At 33.2% G+C, this 19941-nt stretch overlaps 1 protein-coding gene and 1 pseudogene across 7 annotated transcripts; both read right to left on the reverse strand.

Moving 5' to 3' along the window:
* Positions 1-5344: 5344 nt before the first annotated feature.
* Positions 5345-5825, reverse strand: LOC114378804 (annotated as a pseudogene).
* Positions 5826-6800: 975 nt separating this feature from the next.
* LOC114378378 (TMV resistance protein N-like) lies at positions 6801-12512 on the reverse strand. 7 transcript variants are annotated; one of them, XR_003659317.1, is made up of 8 exons: positions 11905-12507; positions 10677-11793; positions 10283-10570; positions 9265-10035; positions 8539-9194; positions 7564-7764; positions 7155-7239; positions 6801-7026 (listed from the first exon to the last, which is right to left on the reverse strand). XR_003659317.1 is itself a non-coding variant. In XM_028336962.1 (6 exons), the coding sequence occupies exons 1-6, from the start codon at positions 12375-12377 to the stop codon at positions 8896-8898; spliced, it is 2850 nt and encodes a 949-aa protein (XP_028192763.1). In that variant the 5' UTR covers positions 12378-12512; the 3' UTR covers positions 8785-8895. The 7 variants fall into 7 exon arrangements, 1 of the variants encoding a protein (XP_028192763.1); XR_003659318.1 differs by having other exon boundaries at positions 7155-7300; XR_003659315.1 differs by having other exon boundaries at positions 7556-7764.
* Positions 12513-19941: the final 7429 nt, after the last annotated feature.

Raw genomic sequence — 19941 nt, forward strand, 5'->3', positions numbered from 1 at the left:
GTTATTTGGGAAGAAATTTGTTGAAAGCATGTTGAACTTGCCATGTTTGGATGAGTTAAGCTTACCCATTCAGTTTTAGGGTTTTTATGATGATGCTTGTGATGTTTATGTGCTGAAATTGCTTATGGAAAACTGTTAGAGATGAAGGGTAGAATTAACCTAGGGTTAGAAAGTGAGAATGTGGTGTTATGAGTGGAAAAAGAGTGAGGCTTTGAGAGTTGGAAGGTTAAATCTGGATTCTGTGGTAAATGGAGGTTAAAATGAGTTAATCCTAGCTTGAAATGCCATTTAGAACATGTGAGAAAGTTTGGGCTGTGCTAGAGAGGAAAACAAATGACCAAAGTGAACAAAGAGCCATTTCTAGGGTAAATTTGGGTGTTGAAGAGTCAAATTTTGATTCGGTGAGATTTTAGGCGTAAATCCAGTTTGAACAAGTTTAAATTGATGTTATAGACTTGTGTGAAGTGAGAGTTTGCTTCAAATTTACCTCATTCTCAATTTCACTTTTCAAACCTTGAAAATCCATTAAATTGAGGGGTTTTGGATACCTAGATTTTGTGTTGCTGTGGTTTGAAGCTTGACTTTGGTTTAGACATGATTGATACATGATTTGGGACTTGTAGGATTCGATTTGGGCAAGATTGGATGAGGGAAAGTGTAATTTTCGAAATCTGCACTTATGCAGAATTTTGCTGTCAAATAGGTACAGCAGAATTTTGGCTTTGTGCAGAAAAATGCTATGCATTTGCTGGTTGTGGAAAGAGTAGTGCAGAATGAGTTCTGGATGTTTGCTAGTAAATCCCAACGGTCAAAATGTAGGCTTATGTACTAGAGATTTCCAGTAAAATTTCCGAGTCGATCCAACGGTTAACGAACTGGAACGAAGGAATTGTTACTGGGGTCTTTAAGTGAGAAAAGCTGTGATTTTGGTTGGTGTTTTGGGCAGAGTTTTCTGCCTTTGCCCTGTTTTATTGGCGGTGATAGTTTGTGTTGTTTGAATGTTGAATTACTTGGATGCTGGGGAAGCTTGGGAGGATTGATGGGGACCCGGTGTTGAGAGAAACGAGGATATGGGCTACGTGGGAGTACGTGAGCTCAGTTGGAGGTGGGCAACAGGGGATGGTGGGTTTATGCGCGATTTGTGGATGTGGAAAACTTGTTGTGCACCATCGCCCGACCGCCACCTAGTACCACATGTGAGGGGTACCCCATAATCCTACAAGCTTGAGATGAGGAAGTGTAGAAGGGTGAAACTTCCTGCTTTTATTCGTTGACCACAGAGTGGTACCTGGAGATATGTCGCGGGGGTCAGGAGACCTTGGGGACGTCAGGTGGGGTGCTATTGCCCAAAACCAAGCTTGACCAATCCCGACCCAACCCGGGCATAGTCAGTCAGTGAGAACCTGTGATGTACCTAAACAGGCGAACTTATGGCAGTCAACAGATAAAAGGAACAAAGACCACAAAGCAAGGAGGCTTGTGTGGTGGCTGGCCAGCTATAAACTTTGATTGATATATGGGATATGGGCTCTGGTAATCGATTACCAAGGGTGGATAATCGATTACAAGGCTTAAAAATGAAGACAAGAGGCTAAGATGGTCTCTGGTAATCGATTACCACGGGGTGTAATCGATTACCAGGCTTGAAAACGAGGTCAGGAAGCTATGAGGGCTTCTGGTAATCGATTACCAAGGGGGTGTAATCGATTGCCAGGCTTAGAAATGAAGGCAACAGGTTGTAGAGGCCTCTGGTAATCGATTACCAGTCTGTGTAATCGATTACACAAAGGAATGGGTCACTGGTAATCGATTACCAGGTATGTGTAATCGATTACACAGTGCCTTTTTCAGGTTTTCATGTCCTGAAGCTGTGTAATTCGAGTTTGGCCTCTGGTAATCGATTACCAAGGTTGTGTAATCGATTACCAGAGATGAACAGCTTTAAGATACCCCTTTTACTTGCATGTAGTGGTCATGAGACGCATTGTGTTGCAGCGTAGTTAGATTCTCGTGAAAGAGTCTACCCCTTTCTTTTCTTTCTTGTAGATCGTGATGGCGGCGCAGCTAATCCATGATCGAGTGGAGATGGAGTGCCTAGAGGGAACTTGGGAGACCCTCGAAGGCAACACGAGGTGCCGATTTCGGGGCACGATTCAATTTACGACTACTTCATTGGTGCATCCAGATGAACCGGCGCGTATGCTTCAGCGCACTGTAGAGTGGATACTACCCACGCCTACACCATATCGTCTAGTGGAGCCAGTCCAAGTGATCGAAGTAACGTCATCCGAGGAAGACCCAGAGGAGGATCTCGAGGAGCTACCTCCCGAGCCTGCTGTGGATGCTCTTAACTTTCTAGAGGGTGATGAGGACCCACTTCCTGAGGTGGATTCCCCCGAGGAAGTCATGTCGGCATCTGAGGCAGACTCTATGGAGGATAGTGGCCCGGGAGAGATGGCGATCAGTGGAGGCTCTTCATCATAGTGGACAACTCTTCGGACTAGTTTTATATACTTTTGAGGGTGGGTGTATCTAGGACTGACTGTTAGGTTTACTCTTTTGTTTTTGTATGGGTACCTGTTGTATAGGAATTTGATGATTGTATACATGTGGCTGAAGCCACCACTGTGGACACCTTTGCTCTGGATGACACTATGTATTTTGTAAAACTCCTATATTTTGGATAGCTTTAAATGATGAATGTATTTATGATCAATCTTGTTATTTGAAAAGAAAGCATTAGCAACTTTATTTGTAAAAGAGTTTATCGACCGTATATTATTCTTTTATTTTCACGTGACGACCTAAAGTAATGGCTGGTACATTCTTCCTTTTGAAACAACAAAATAGTTTAGAGATTATGAGCGGTAAGAAAGAAATGACTCCGAATAGAGTTGTGAACTGGCCATTCAGGACTCTATAGTGAGGATTTTCCTTCTAAACCTAGTTATGGTGAAAAGAGAAAGAAATGAAAAAGAAAAAGAAGAAAAAAAAATTTACCATGGTTTTTGTTATTTAAATCATTACTATCAAACCAGTCATTAATTTAGGGACGCCACAACCTGCAGTGTCAAAGACAAACTTATGACAAATATTGACTGAGACTTGCTTTCAGTTAGTCAAATGTGTAAGCATCAAGCGTCCAGCATTGACCAGATCTAAATTGTTTCACTATTATATCCTGGAAACTAATTTTAAAGACCCAACATACCTAACCTAGGTTAGTTATAAAAACTATTTGGAATTGAACTTAACTGATAACTAAATTCAACAAGGCAAACATAGGCACAAAAATAGGCGGACAACGGTACCATATGAATTAGTAAATGCTGGGTTCAACCATTTTTCTATCATGGAACGAAAATAAATGTTTCATGGACAGTGTGGTACTTACCTTTGATGGAAACTTCACTGATAGGTGAGCTCTAGGGTCACTGTAAACACAAACCCACAAAGGCACAGTGCAGCTGAGCTCCAGGGTCACTGTAAACACAAATCCACAAATAGCATTGAATCCCCATGAGGGTGAAATAATCAAACTCGAAGACAAACAATTAAGATGCTATTTTAGCTTAAAATTTGTAGCAAAAATCAGAAAGGCAGCTTGCAACGAAAACCATTCAAACAAAGGAAGAAGCAGACGCCACTCGAAGCGAAGCAGGGTGCTCACTCACACTCTACAATGGGGGAAATCACAACACGATTTATGACCAGAAAGCACAGAAAGAAGCAGGTTTGCCCATGTACCTAAATCGTGACAATGACGAACACGAACTCGAATGGGAACTGCTGCGAACTCGAACACCAACTCGAACGAGAGCTGGTGCGAACTCCAACTCGAACACGAACGGGAATGACAGCTTCAGGAGGACAAATAACCTAAGCGATGAGGAAGAAATGGAGAAAGAGTTTTGGTTATTGAATGCGTGGAGGGAAAGTTAAGTAGTTCATGTCAACATCGTTTTAAAAAACTGATGTTAACTTTCTAAAGTTAACATCGGTTTTGCAAAAACCTATGTTAACTAGTGGATGTTAACATCGGTTTTTCAATAACCGATGTTAACATATTAATGTTAACATCGATTTTTTAAATAACCGATGTTAACATCGCCACCGCATTTGTGTTAACATCGGTTTTTTACAAAACCGATGTTAACAGTTACATGTTAACATCAGTTTTCTATAAAACTGATGTTAATAAACTAATCTTAATTACAAGTATGCCACCACGCTTTTGTTAACATCGGTTTTTTCGGAAACCGATGTTAACTTGGCGATGTTAAATGTATATTTTTTAGTAGTGTAGCCAAGTGCGGAGCGGATAACTGCTGAAAGCATTTAAGTAGTAAACTCACCCCAAGATGAGTGCTCTCCTACTCCAACTTCCCCAGAGTCGAATAAATAAAATACTTTTTTTTCTCCCAAACCATTATTTTAATTAATAAAATTATTTCTCCTTATTTATTTAATTACAAAAGCCTCATCATTTTTTTTAAAACTCTATTTATTTCAAATGAAAACCTTTTTAATTTAATTCACGAAAAAGGGATGTTACACCCTTAATTGTTTAATATTCCGGTAAGGCATGATTAATTCAACTAGTCTCTCTTGATGAAAACCTAATGCTAAACACATGAAAGGATATTTTTCCCAAAACATATATCTTAATTCATTAGAAAGATGATGGAGGATTACTGAAAAGTTCACATCCCTAAGAATGGGCAAATTAAGGTGATTCATGTATTTTTTGATAGAGCATCCATAATCAACATTGTTTCTAGAAACTCTTCAGGACTTTCTTCAATAACTAAGGCTTCAAGATTTTTTGGCTTCCTAAAGTATTGTAGAAAGTAAAGAAATGTTAGGTTTTTTTTTAATAGTTTATAGATTTTGGAAAAATTACAACATAAGATTTTATAATATTAAAAACTCTTTACCTTATTTTTTTATCCTCACTTTTGGGGGACCTTTGTAGTCCCATAACTTACTCCTTTTTATTGGTTCCTTGTGTGATTTTTCTAAGACAATACTCTTTTCTAACTCTTTTAGCACGTCATGCATATGAATTTCGCCCCAACGATAACAACTTATTAGTGTTTTTTCAATGAAAATTTTCATACCAATGTCAAGATAAAAACCTTGAAAAGCTAGAAGTTTCCTCACTATCTTATCCTATATTCATAGGTAAAGAAGCAAGCAATATGTATAAAATTTTATTTTTTATTTTTTTTCCAATCCATCAAAACTTATGCACAATATATAGATGATATCATGATATCTTTGGATTTCCTTTCGGTCTAGCCAATGCATTTCTCCACTCACAAATGTCTCAATCAAACAAAAACTACCCCAACACTTCAATTGCTAAAGGAAGGCCACTAACATACTGTAGTACTTGGTTTGTCATCCATTTATAATCTTTCACAATATCATGAGATTTGAAAGCTTTTCTACAAAATAATTGAAGAGCTATATTCGTATTTAGGAGTTTAGCATTATAAACTTCATTCACTCCATAATTTCTTAAGATGTGTCTATCTCTAGAGATTATGATGACTCAACTACTCCCAGCACCTACATATCTAGGGTCCAAAGCCAAATTTTCTAATTGATCAACAATATCAAGAATAATAAGAGGCTTTAAGTGACACAGCCTAGTTCTTATCAACATGGTTCCTTGGCAAAAATTGTTTATCTCGATATTTCCTTGGTATAGAGCTTGATGTAGAAGTTGTTTCTGCTGTCAATCCAAAATTCCAATAAATTTTGCTTATGTCTTCAATGAAATAATAAAAATCATATCGAAAAGAGGTTTTTATTAAACAATGCAGTAGTCAACTATAGTCTTTCCCATTCTACCTGCCCCACTAATTCCTACAACTGGAACAATTTCATTTGAATTTAGATTTAAAAGCTCTTCCATTTGTATCCAAAACTTCAACAATTTTTTCAATTTCTTCATGTTGTGGTTTGAAACACTAAAGTAGAGCCAAAATACCAAATCATCACTAAGAATTTAGACTTTCAAAAACAAAATTATAATACATATGATAAATGCTGTGGCGAATGAAAAGAATGCCAGCCGTTGGTGCGCGAAAACGTATATTAGTTAAAATCTTTTTCCAATTTTTAGGAGTCCGAGGGTTATATAAGATTGTTCAATAAATTGTTATTGTGTTGCAACTTGGCGTTTTCCTCTGTAGTGCTTAGACGCTGCTCAACCAATTGATGAGAAGATTAATCATCATAAATTACTTTTTTTTTTGTACTGTGTGAAGGAAATAATTAGAAAGACTTTGAACAAGCACGCGTCAACAGGAATGAATTTTACACGACTAGAATGAGTCACATATAGCTGATATTTTTAAGTTTTTTTACTTTCAATTTGTGGGGTCTTTCTTTGCATTGCATGACAGTTGCATATCTTTTGAAGTTCTGGTTCATATTATCCTGATGTCTCATGTCAATTATGTCCTTTTCTAGTAATTAAGAGTGATGACTTTTTTTTTCTTTTCATCATGACATTGGTATAGATTATTTACCCGCTTTTCTCATTATTAATATTTTTCTGGAAACCTAATTATCTTAGTGAAATCTCTCTTAATCATTTTTTTTTCATTCACAATACTCATCTAATACCTTACTTGTAGATCGAGTCCATGACCAATTAGATCAACAACTTATTAATAGACTCCCTTATTTATAAGCTGATAGATAAAATATTGTTTATTAGAATATAAAAAAGATATATATATATATATATATAATGAAAAATTATTATTAAATGATTATATGACATGATACCAATTTTTTTTTCTCTCAAATCACATTGAATTATCAAATTTTATAAAAGATAAACTTCATGTTATGAACTATAAATCTACTATCAAGAAAAGCATAAGGTGTATAGCTGCTTTTAGCAATGAGTTCCGGAGCTGATTTTAATCAATATCCACTCACTTCAGACTTCACAGTATATTATACTGTTGCACCCGTATCCAATGCATTTCTGTTGTCATTTGGTCTCTGCAATGGAGACAATAAAAGACCATTAGATCAATAGCATTAATTATTAAACTTGAAAGATCAATATTAATAAAAGACCAAATTTGACAAATCAATCTATATTTTGAAAGTATGTAAAAGACACTTACATGGTGAAATCATCAGCAACTATATCGGTAATATCATTGGTTGATTTTCTTTTGGAACAAGCAAGGCATGAGTTCTTCGTTCTAACTGTGACACAGTATAGGCAGAAAGCAAGCACAAGCAATCAGCCCCTTCAGGAAGAGGATTTCTGTGGGGAAAAAGAAATTCTAGCTAACAACGCAGAACTAAAAAAGACTAGGTGAGAGTGAATGAAATTTTTTCTGAATCATGAACGAATAAAGATTAAAAGAGGGGAATAATCACCTTACTGACATAGCTAATCTTAAATATTAATGCTCTTATTTCATCAACTTTATTAACAATTGCCTCAAGCTAAAGATCAATATCCACAGTGAAGCACAAAATAGATAGGAGCTGCAGAATTAATGTCTACCGTACTCACCGCCTTACCCCTCATTCTTGGACATTCTCCACCGAATCATCCCACGCAGAAGCTTCAACTGACTGCAATCTAATAGGTGGACTAAGTTCTGTCAAAAATGGAAATGCTGTTAGCTCAAGAGTCAAGACCAAGTAACTTTGCTTTGAATCTTGCAATTCATCCAAGCCCTGGAAATTGGTGGAGCGATTGGTGGCTCGGGTACTACACTCCTGGAAATAGAAAGGGTTCCGTGTAAGGGTTTAAGATAGTCACCATAGGGTCATTCAATTTCTCTACAACCTCAAGTCTTTCTTTTTTTTCTTTCTCATAGGAAATAATTTCTGGAAAGTTCTATAACCAATATGTTTCTGGTCTCTTTTACAAGTTCTTTATCAAACATTATTAAATATTCAATGCCTAGTTTTATATTGTTGTCAATTAATTATTGGAAACTGAGAATGTTTCCACGGTATAATATGTATTAACTACGATGAAATTTTTAGATGCCTATGAATGTGTTTTGGTTTGATACAAATGTTAAGAGTAAGAGTTAAGTGGTCTTCCATAATTCTATATATGTTTGCATAACATTTTCTCAAAGATGGTGAGTGTACTAAACATGTACCAATGGGATAGAACACACTTGCACATATTATAATATACAATAACTCTTAAGTCTACAAGCAGATTGTCAAGGTATTTTAGGCTTCTGTCAGAAAATTCTAAATGAAATACCAAATAGTTCTCTGTAGGAAACTGATGAAAGGAATTGGATTCACTCAATTATTCCAAGCAACAAATGGATTATGGTTAGAAACTTCTATTTTAACATAGCTATTATGACTATTAACAATGTTCTCTAGTAATATTGACTTCAGTATCGAAATATAATAGAAAAGAAAAATCACCACTACATCATCAATTGAAGAAACAAAAAACAGAGTATATATAAATGAATATAAAATTAATAATAATAATAATTGTGCCTTTGAGTTAAATCTTACCTAAAATGGATTAGAATTTCTTGGATGGAACTGTGGTTGAAAAGAAACTACTAGCTTTGGGTGAATGAGCTCAATTAGCGTTGTTAATCACTTGATAAAAGCTTGCGCTTCCTAGATGAAGAATTTCCTCTGAACATCATGTTTGGGTTTAATTGTTGAAGATCTTCCTTAAATACCCAACGATACCCACAACTTTTCACCTGCAACCGCAAACCTTTAGGGTGGAGACGTATCAAAGTTGTGAATCCCCTTGTATCAAGACCATGCATATCAGTTTCGTCTTCTCTTGGAAAAAGAAGGAATTCTTCCCGAGAGGCAAACAAAATCAGCAAGTGATCTAATTCACCTGTGACCAGATCATTCTGCAAATGTATTGGAAGTAGTTGTGATGTTATAATCAAAACCTGTCTATTTTGAAAACTGTATCCAATACTTCCAAAATGATCTATCCATCTATTACCAATATTAGACGGATCATGATGTGCCACTAATAATGCACAACAGGCAACACCTATCCAATTTGGGTCTTCCATAAGAGGAGACGGGTCCATGCTTATTGAATCACCCTCATTTTGTTTACTGAACCACCTTGGAATTTCAGTTCCAGGAATAACAATAATAAGCCTTTTAAAGGAAAGAGAGGATTGCCAGTGTACCTGATACCAGAAAAATACGTTACAGGTAGACGTAGAAAAAGTAATATAGAGAAAGAAAGAGAGTCGTTACCTCAAAGATTTGTGTCGTCCAAGAAAAAACCATGCCATAAATAAGTTCCATTTCACTGAAATTGGGGCAATTGAAAGTGATTAATTCCCCGAAATGTTTGCGATTTTTTTTCTTTTTTGGTGTTGGAAGCTCGGGCATATATTTCAGCTGCTTGCAGTGCTCTAAGTTTAGAGAACGAAGTTTGGAAAGTTGCTTAATGGTATTAGGTAGTGTCACAAATCTGTTTCCCCCCAAATTTAATATTAGTAAAGAATGTAAGTTCCCAATAGCATCAGGGATTTGAAGTAGATTGCAGAAGCTCAGATTAAGATGACGCAAGCATGGGAAACGAGATAAATAAGGAACCAACAAACCAAGTGAATCTTCGTGTTTCCAAGAGGAGAAAATATAGAAAGGCAGCATTAGCATTTGGTATACAGAGGATGTTGATAATTGGATGGAACTTCTATTTTCATCAATTTTTTCCATATGTTCTGTCTCCCTTGGTTTCTGTAACAGCCTATTATTAAGTAATTTTGAACAGCCTGAGAGATTAAGGTCCACAAGAGAACTAAGCCCAAAAATGATATTCAGATTAAGGAAAAGATTTTTACAATTCCTCAAATTAAGAGAAACAAGCTCTCTTAGAGTACCAATGGATGGATCGATGCGTACAATTTTTGTACATCCTTCGAGATTGAGCCTCCTAAGATGTGGGACTCCACTTAAGTTTGGCATCTCAATAAGATTTTTGGAGTATTTGAGATCTAGAGTTTCCAAATTGGGCAGATACTGCAAAAGAAACCAAAGTATGAAAGTTATTATATCCATTATTTTTAAATTTTCATTTCAAAAAAGAAAGATAATCCGTTGTCTTTTTTAATTTTTCAATTGGAGGAGACAAAATTAAAAACATTTAAAATTTCACGTGTTTCTTTAATTGTGTTAAAGAAAGTTTAAAATAATGAGATGAGATAAAGTATTTTTTTATTTGTTGATTTAAAGACAAAGAAAGTTAAATACAGACAATATATTGTACCTTTGTATCTTTCCACAATTCTTTGATTATGCTATAAGGTAGAATCAATTCTACAAGTTGATCCGGATGAAAGCTTGATGGCAAAGACGTGAAAGGATAATTATTCCAATTTAAATATGTCAATTCATTAGAAAGAGAATTGAGGATCCCTGAAAATTTCACATTCTTAAGCACGAGTAACTTAAGATGAATCATTTTTGATAGAGCATCTACTTTCATTGTTTGTCGTGAAAACTCTTCTTGATATTCTCCTATACCAATAACTATCGCTTCAAGATTTTTGGCTTCCTAAAGCAATGTAAAAAAGAAAAAAAAAACACGTTAGATTTTTATAATAATGCATATATTTTTGAAAAAAATGACAGTGTAATTTTTCTATTGAAAAATACTTTACCTTATTTTCTATCATAACTTTTTGGAGATCCTTGTAGTCCCATAACCTACTCCACTTTCTAGGTTCCTTGGGTGCCTTTTCTCGGACAATAGTCTTGCCTAACTCTCTCAACAAGTCATGCATTTGAATATACCCCTTATGATAACTTATGAGTGATTTTTCAACAAGAACTTTCATACCAATTTTGGGATAAAATCCCCGATAGCCTAGAATTTTCTCAGGAGTTGCACAGGGGTTATAAAACCTGAAATGAACATTTGAAAGGAAACAAGCAATATCTAGAAATATTTCTTTTTCCATTGTCTCCAATCCATCAAAACTTATTCGCAATACATCCATGATATCTTTCCTTGGATTTTCTTTCATTCTAGTTAATGCACTTCTCCACTCAATAACATCTCGATCAAACAAAAATGAGCCCAATACTTTGATTGCTAGTGGAAGGCCATTGACATACTTCAGTACATCAGATGTTACCTCTTCATACCCTTTCACAATATCATCAGACTTGAAAGCTTTTTTGCAAAGTAATTGAAGAGCTTTATCCTTATTAAGGAGTTGAACATTGTAAACTTCATCTACTCCATAATTTCTTAAGATATGCATATTTTTAGAGATTATGATAATTCTACTCCCTTCACCTAGATGTTCACGATGCAAAGCCAAATTCTCTAATTGTTCAACCTGATCAACATTATCAAGAACAATAAGTGTCTTTAAGCGACGTAGCCTAGTTCTTATCAACATGGTTCCATGGGAAAGATTGTGTATCTCCATGTTTCCTTGATTTAGAGCTTGACAAAGAAGTTGTTTTTGTGCACTTGTTGCTCCAAAATCCCCACAATTTTTGTTTAAATCATCAATGAAACAATGAGCATCATATTGAGGAGAGATTTTACCAAACAAAGCAGTAAAAAGTGTTGTCTTTCCTACTCCACTCATCCCCCAAATTCCCACAACGCGAGCAACATCATTTGCGCTCAAATCTAGAAGCTCTTCCAATTGTTTCACACGAGAGTTCATATCAACTAAATCACCACTGAAACTCCAAATTTGATTATGACCCAGTAGGTTCATTACCTCTTCAACAATTTTTTCAATTTCTTCATGTTCTGACCTAAAACACCAAATTAGAGCAAAACCATAATTATCATTCATCACTAAGTGTTAAGAGACTTTAAAAAATAAAATCACATATATAATATAAAAAATATGGCCAAGTACTTACTTATTTTGTACATCCCAACCACTACGATTGCCAATTGCTTTGAGAGCTTCCCTCCATTTTTTTACCATTTCCAAATCATCTTTGAACCTTTCTTCGTGTTCAGCAAAAGTTTTTCCAAACTTTCCACTCTGTTTCCGGACCTCAGAAGGAGTGACATCATAGAAAATAGGGAGTACACTTCGCCCTGTTTCTTCAACCCCATCAAAAATCTTTGTCAGCTCTTTCAAGCACCATGTGGATGATGCATAGTCTTTTGAGAAGACAACAATGAAAACATGTGATCCTTCGATTGCCTGCAAGAGCTCAGGCTCCAAGAGTTCTCCTTTCTTGATATTTTGGTTATCCCTGAAAGCAACAATGCCTTTCCTTTGAAGAGCAGCAAAAAGATGATCAGTGAAACTATTACGAGTATCCAGACCTCTAAAGCTCACGAACACATCAAAATTCTTCGTGTGTGATGAAGAGCAAGCCATTGCAGAAGGTGAAAACTGAACCTGCTTCCTGAAGATAATTGAAGAGTGGGACGACAAAGTGCGTAGATAGTTAAAATTTAAAACACTAGTCTGCTGCCGGTAGGCAAAAATGTAAATAATTGGAAGACGTGTTCTAAGGTATAGGAGTCAAGTCATAGGGACCATAATACTGCATGTGTTTAGAACAAGGCATATAACGACAGCTAGGTATAAATTATATTATTTTATAGACTAATGTTACTGTCATTCATAACTTGTCATAATTGTTTAAAAAAAGGAAAAGTCTGGCTGTGATATTTTCATTTGTAATATACCATCAACTACTTTCTATTCGTTATTAAATGTGGTACAAAAATAAAAGCAAAACTTTTTTTTTTTATAAAAAAAATACTGATGAAAGCAGAAAAGGAGGAAAAGATCGGAGATTTTAGGTATGCTTATGTGTCCTCCAATTTAAATAAAAGTTGCATACTTGTAAATTTTATTGTTTTTATATATCAAAATGGGCGTTATAATAATATGTACATTAATATTTAATTATTAAATACTCACAAGCAATAAATAATATGCTACAAATAAAAGTCTCACAAAATTTTTAAACAAAAATTGATGACAAGTTATGAGATGATAGTAACATAATCATTTTATAAATTAATATAATTTTGTGTGTATACTGTATATTTATCGTCATCTCTTGTGGAATGTTTTTCCTACCATTTAGGTGTTGTTTCTAGGAAGCCTCCCATTTTGCTCTTTCGCAATCGACTTTAAGAAATTTCAATCAACTTCACTGGAAATTTCCGAGAAATTTCCTTCTCACTATTCTTGAAATCGATACTTCAAGGACTTGCACTATTTTGTGGTATTTGTTCGTGGGAAAGGCTTGATTAGAAGCTGCTGGAAGGGCGAACGAAATAATAAGATGCTGTTATAAGCTTATAACTAGACTTTGAACCCGTGATTTTTTTAAAATTATATATATATATATATTATTTATATAAATAAAATAATTTTTTAAAATATTTTGTATTATGTTAAACATAATTATATTATTAATGAAAAAATTGATTAATTTATATTTTTAATTGAGCTAATTTTATTTTAAAAATTGAATGTATTAAAATTTATTTTAATTTTTTGTTTATTCAAGTAATAATGACGATGTAATATTTTTGAAAAATAAGTGTACATAAATTAAATTATCTATTTTAAATATTTTTAGTAATGAAATAAATATATAAATATTAAAATTGAAAAATAATGTTAAATATTATATTTTTAATGAATATATGTTCTCTTTAAACTTATTAAGTCTCTTGAATTACACTATAATATATATATATATATATATATATATATATATATATATATATATATATAATATACAATATTTATTTAAATTTTAGTATTAAAATTTTTAATATTTTAATATTTTTAAATTTATTGAAATAATATGAATTCTATTAAATTGATATGGTCATTAATTATTTTTAAAATTATAAATTTACTTATTTTGAATATATTACTTTTGTATAATATTTTTGAAGTTTTAAAGTAATTAACGTAATATAAATCAAATAATCCTGATTTAATTATCATCATCATTATTATCATTATAATTATTATTATTATTATTTTATGTTCTCTTATTTTAGTTTTATTTTCATTGCTTACTAATTTTCAACTTATTTATAAAAATAATTATATGTTTTAAACTTTAAATATCTTTCTTTATATATTTATTAACTTATTAAATATGTCACCAATTATTTGTGTTTATTATTCATTTTTAATATGTTATTAACTATTGCATTCTATTCTATTGTTTCTTTGTAATAATAATTATATTGTTACATACGTTAGCTATTTAAAATTAATGTTATTTAATTGATATTTATTATGTCTAAATATATAAGGATATTGAGTTATAATCACTACAAGAAAAATGATTTATGCCCACAGATAAAAATCATCACTAGATGTTAAAAATACATAGATAAATGTAATAAAGATTTTGTCTTGCGGACATTTTGACCATCAACTTTGAGGGAGCATAGATTATAGTCTCTCGATATAGGGTTTTCCTACGAATTTATTTTTACTTACAATTACATTTGATTGTTGCTATATATAGTGAATGTGCGTAGGTAAAAGTCATTAACTTACATCTAAAACCTCTAATTATAGATAAAAACATTAACTTGTACCCACAACCTCAATTTGTAAGTAAAAGTCATTAACTTATGTTTACCATTGAAATATGGTAGATATAAAAAATTTAATTACTTGTACTTATAGGCTTTAATAGTAGGTAAAAATCACATAATAGAAAACTCACATTGCTCGTTATCTATTGAGTCCAAGTACATGGCTTCTCTCTTAATCATAATCAAACTTTTCCACTGCCTTGACAAACCAAAGAGGCTTCCATTCAATTTTTACACATTGAATCTCCCAATAATCTTATCTTCACAAAAGCTTTAGATCTTTTTCCATGTACAAAGAGAGCATTGACAAGGTTTGTCTCAATTACCAGGTGAAGAAAACCAAGATAAAGAGGAAAATGAACAGTGCCAGCAAACCCAATATCATGGCCATTTGCACTAGCCTTCTTCATGACCATTGCCACTTTTTTCTGATATCATAAACAATGAGACACACTTCGACTTTCACATTCAGCATTAAAAATTTTCCTGTATAGTAAGGAGCTCTTCATGTATAGAAAGTCCAACACCTCCTATTATTTGTAGACTTAAACTAAGCTCATCCAACTCCTCATCTTGTCTCCTATCAGGACCAATAGATAAAATAAAAGACAAAAATAAAATAGAAACCAGAGATTGATTATTTTCCCAAAACTCTTGAGCACTGTATTTCCAGCCTTTATCTGTGTTAAGGCTACCTGCCAGTCTTTACTCTCCCCCATTTTCTTTTTCTTGCACAGAAAAAAAGGGAATCCACCATTTTAGTTAATATTTCTTATTTAATAGAAATAGTAGATCCAAACAAAACTCAAATAATTAGCAAAAATGATATTAAGAAATAGAAATTTATAATTTGTAAAGAAGCACAAGAAACATAAGCTCATGTGTCCACAATTTCATACAGAGGAGCTCACTTATGTCTCAGAAAGCATAGAGGAGGAGTGGACAACATAATTCAATCAACTTAAGAGGTCAAACTAATGACCAGAAATATACTTTCCACCTTGGATGCACAAAAGTCACGGTCAAGTCAAACAGTCATTTCCAGCATAATGATGCAAGTCAATGGTCATTTCCAGCATGTTTAACAGCCATTACCTTGGCAACGGAAAGAGTTTGTGCAGAAACACTGCAACTCAACAATACTATTCCTTGCAAGCTACAGAGTATCAAATAAAACTCGTCAGTAAACAAAAACATAATTCTCCCGAAGACAAATATGACAGAATGCTATAGTGAGAGAATTACCTCTGAATGGGCACAGCAACAAGCAAACCATCCAGTACGGCACATAAATCAGTAACAGCATGGCCACGCTCCTCTGCCTTACCATTAGCCTCTAAAAGACCAGCCTTTGGAACAGAGGATGCAGAACAAGAAAGTAAAAACCAAGTGTAACAGCAAAAAAAGGTATAAATCATAACTTTATTGTAATCACTAGACTTTATTTTATTTACTTGAACAAGAATTGCCTATACAATAATAATTTTAAAAATGCTTTATGAAGATAGAGAAAATTATACAACTCTGAGCCTCTGATAAATATAAGAAATACCTTAATTGCAACCTCGCAAGTATCAAGAAGTGCTCCAGAGTCAGTATTCCATAATCGAACGTGTGAAAAGCAATCCACATTACTTTCATCTAAAAGAGATTCATAAAGAAAATAAACAGGGATGTTGAATGAATTACTAACTGTGAAATCACCACTGCCAGATAGAAGAAAGCCTTGAGTGCATTCCTGAGACTGAATAAAGGCAAGGCAGAAAACAAACCTGCAAATAAATACATTTTATTTATATAGTAGCAGTAAGAGAAACTTTTATTGAGCAAAAAAAACATGTCAACTTCACTAATTCTTCTAGAAGAAAAAGTAGGGAAAAAGGAATCCGGCTGAAAATAACTGAAGTTGTAAAATTCTTATAAGATGAGCTCAAGTACTCGAAATAGATCATACCGAAAAGGACTTACTTAGTATTGTATAATACTTTAAGTGGATGAATTACCAATTACGTAATATACTCCGTATCCGCAATCATCAAAAGTTGGTATTGTCAGTCAATGAAAGTCATCAAATTCAACAATAATAGAAGAGAATCTTACTCTGTACGGCCGAGACCGAAACTTTGTATCCATTGAGCTCCATTTCAAGGCTTCTTGGAAAATTAGTAACCTGTGATGTGCATATAATGATTAAGAGGAACCATAACATAACACAGAAGAATTTTTTGAAATGTTAGCATACTTGAATTTTGAAATCGCAATCTGCGCTTAAAATATAGCAACCATCCGGTGAAAATTCCTGCAGAAGATAATCACGTAAAAATAGTTATAAGAAAATAACTAACTTAACTAATCTATGGAAAAAAATTCATATAATAAAATCTCTCAATTTTATGATACAGATTAAAGATACATGTCAGTAATAATCACTAATTAAACTTGTAATTAACAATAGAGTTGAAAATAAAGGAAGATATTCTACTGAGAGAGTTATCAGAAGTTTCCTCCTCATTGTAGCATTTTCACAAACACCTTATGGGAAGTTAAATATGGACATAATAGTATTTTTGAAGGAAGACATCATATTCGTTCACACATCATCAACAACAGCAACGAGGTATGAATCACCTACTCAAAACAAGTTCTGTTGAAAAACAACAGAAGAGACTAAACAAAGAATGAAGATGAGAAGCAATATTAATCCCTTCCCTATAGATACAGACACGAAGCCTTCGAATTCTTCAAATACCTTCACATACAAGCACGAAACCCTTAAATAACGATATCATAACGGTACTCTCGGAATCAGAGACTCCTCCGTTTTCTTAACGGTACTCTCGCAAATGGCGCTGATATTGCATTTTAAGAATCGATGGTGTGAAAACGGAACAACGGTTAAGAATGGTTTTTGGATTTTGGTTCCTCCACTTACCGGCGTGAACCACGTGAATATAATGATAGCTGCGCAATAGAGAGGGACGAAGGCTTTGAAGCGTTATCGCCGATTAACTAACAGATTCCGGTGGTGCTGCGGAGATCTTTGGGACTCGGGGTTTTTGGGGACTATTGGGTTTAGGTTCATGCTGTAACGAGGTCCTTTTAGTGCCAAGCTAATTTTATTCTACTCTTTGTAAAATAAACATTATAGAAGTTTTTATGTAGAAGTCTTTTATAATTTTATTTACATTAATTGACTGTAGGTATATTTTTTCTTTTTTTGGAATTTTACCTTCACCCAAGTTACCTATGTGTAAGGTTTTTAAGATTTTACACACACTTACTATTCATAGGTTGAATTTTTTTATTTTATTTTATTTTTTCTACATCAAATAATTATATATACAAGTCTTTGATTTTATCTATGATAAATATTTGTAGGTAACACTACTACAATAATGTCATTTTACTGTAAAAAAAATGCAATGCATTCTACTTCGGTTTTGAGATGACCGATGTAGAATGTTCAGCATTCTAAGACGGTTCGTAATTGTCGTAGAAAAAACTTTCCTTATTACGACGTTCCGTATGACAATGGGTGATTAACCGATGTAGAACGCCACTTGGAACTGATGTAGAAAGGATATATTGTAGTAGTGTAAAAGTTTTTCTTAGGTTTTACCTACCTAGATTAAGCACATAGGCAAAAATGTCTCCAAGCAATAGGTCATTTTTTTGTAGTGAACTTCTTATAATTGACTTTTATAATTAACTATTGTATTATTAATATTATTGTTGTTATTATTATTGTGTAGTATTTATTGTCAATTTAATTATTTAAATTATTTATTGTAATTTTTAGCATACATTTTAAAATTAAAAATATTATTATTAAATTGATTGTGTTAATGATAATTATTAAATTATTTACACTAATAACATGTATTTTAAAGAAAATAAACTAGTCAATTGATAGTTAAAAATTATCATTGGATAATTGATTTGAATTCAAAAAATAAAAAATTATAATTGATTTATTGAAAATATGATTGATAAAAAAAATAAAAATGATCACAATAATAAAATCTCTTTGTGTCTTGTTAAACAAATATAATGTAAAAATAAGATTTCTAATATAGTAGTTATATAAGAAAAAATATGAAACATATAAAAAAAAGTTGAATAAAAATAATAATTAAAACTTATAATAACAAATACTAGAATGAAGAAGAAGAAGAAAAAAAAGTAAAAAAGGAGAAGCTAACAAAGAGAAAATAAAAAATAATGAAAGACAATGAGAAGGATGATTCATATAAGAACTTCTCATCTGATCTCATTATATATACAAACAAGGCTTTGACTGTCTGTTGTATTTCCTGCTGACACTTGTCCAATAAAAAAACAATAAACCCTCCAATCCTTCTTTTTCCACTTCAATCCATGTGCCTTGCCCATTTTTACTTTTTTTTCTTTTCCCCTTCCCATTATTTTGCCCTTCCCTCCACGTGTCCTGCCCGGGTTTTTCCATTTCTTCTTTTCCCATTCTCACTCTGTTCACTCTTTTTGTCCTTTGGGCTTGCTTTCTGAACTTTCGGTTTGTCTTGCATTTGCTTTTTTTTTTTTTGCGGTTGGGTGACCTTTGTGAACGTGTTCATTCTCTATTTTCCTTTTTCCCCGTTATTTCTCTTACATTTTATTTGGGTTTTTGTTGATGGGTTTTTGTTTTGCTTCCTGCTCGCTCAGCTTTTTGTTTTGTATTTTGCTTCCTTTTCATTCTCGGCCCTTTGCATGTAATCATTTTATTTTTGCTTTGGTTTCTATGTATATTGCTTTGGACTGAAAAATTGAAAAAAGGCGTGACCTTTGTCTGATTCTAATTTAGTTTGCTACTGTTTATCTTGCCTCCTCTGTGGTTTTGCCTTTCTGTTCGTTTTGATGTCTAAAAAATTTTGGCTTTGTATTTGGTTCCTTTTTATTCCCTCTATTCTTCTGCATTTTTCTTTTCCGGTTACACTTGACCTTTTTTTCTTGGGTTTTGTTGATATCTATTGCTATTTTGTTCTTCTATATCCAGGTCTGGAACTACAATTTTGTTCTTCTTTTTCCAGGTTTGTATTTGGTTCCTTTTGGCCTTTATGTTTGTTTTCATGCGTAAAAAGTTTTCACCTTTGTATTTGGTTTGGTTTTATATTGTTTTGGACTGAAAAAAATGTAACCTTTGTCTGATTCTCATTTTGTTGCCTACTGTTTATTTTGCCTCCTCTGTGGTTTTGTGTTTTTGTTCGTTTTGATGTCTAAAAAGCTTTTACCTTTGTATTTGGTTCCTTTTTATTCCCTCTATTTTTTTGCATCCTTCTTTTCCGGTTACTCTTTACCTTTTTTTCTTGGGTTTTGCTAAACGTCTTTTGCTATTTTGTTCT

Source organism: Glycine soja, chromosome 12 (genome assembly GCF_004193775.1).
Source record: "Glycine soja cultivar W05 chromosome 12, ASM419377v2, whole genome shotgun sequence".
In the NCBI taxonomy this organism is placed as follows: domain Eukaryota; kingdom Viridiplantae; phylum Streptophyta; class Magnoliopsida; order Fabales; family Fabaceae; genus Glycine; species Glycine soja.

Coding starts and splice junctions, on each gene's coding strand:
- LOC114378378 (XM_028336962.1), bottom strand. CDS start 12,377: ATGGCTTGCTCTTCATCACACACGAAGAATTTTGATGTGTTCGTGAGC. Junction 11,794..11,904: donor GGTTGGGATGTACAAAATAA/GTAAGTACTTGG, acceptor TTGGTGTTTTAG/GTCAGAACATGAAGAAATTG. Junction 10,036..10,282: donor AATTGTGGAAAGATACAAAG/GTACAATATATT, acceptor TTTCTTTTGCAG/TATCTGCCCAATTTGGAAAC.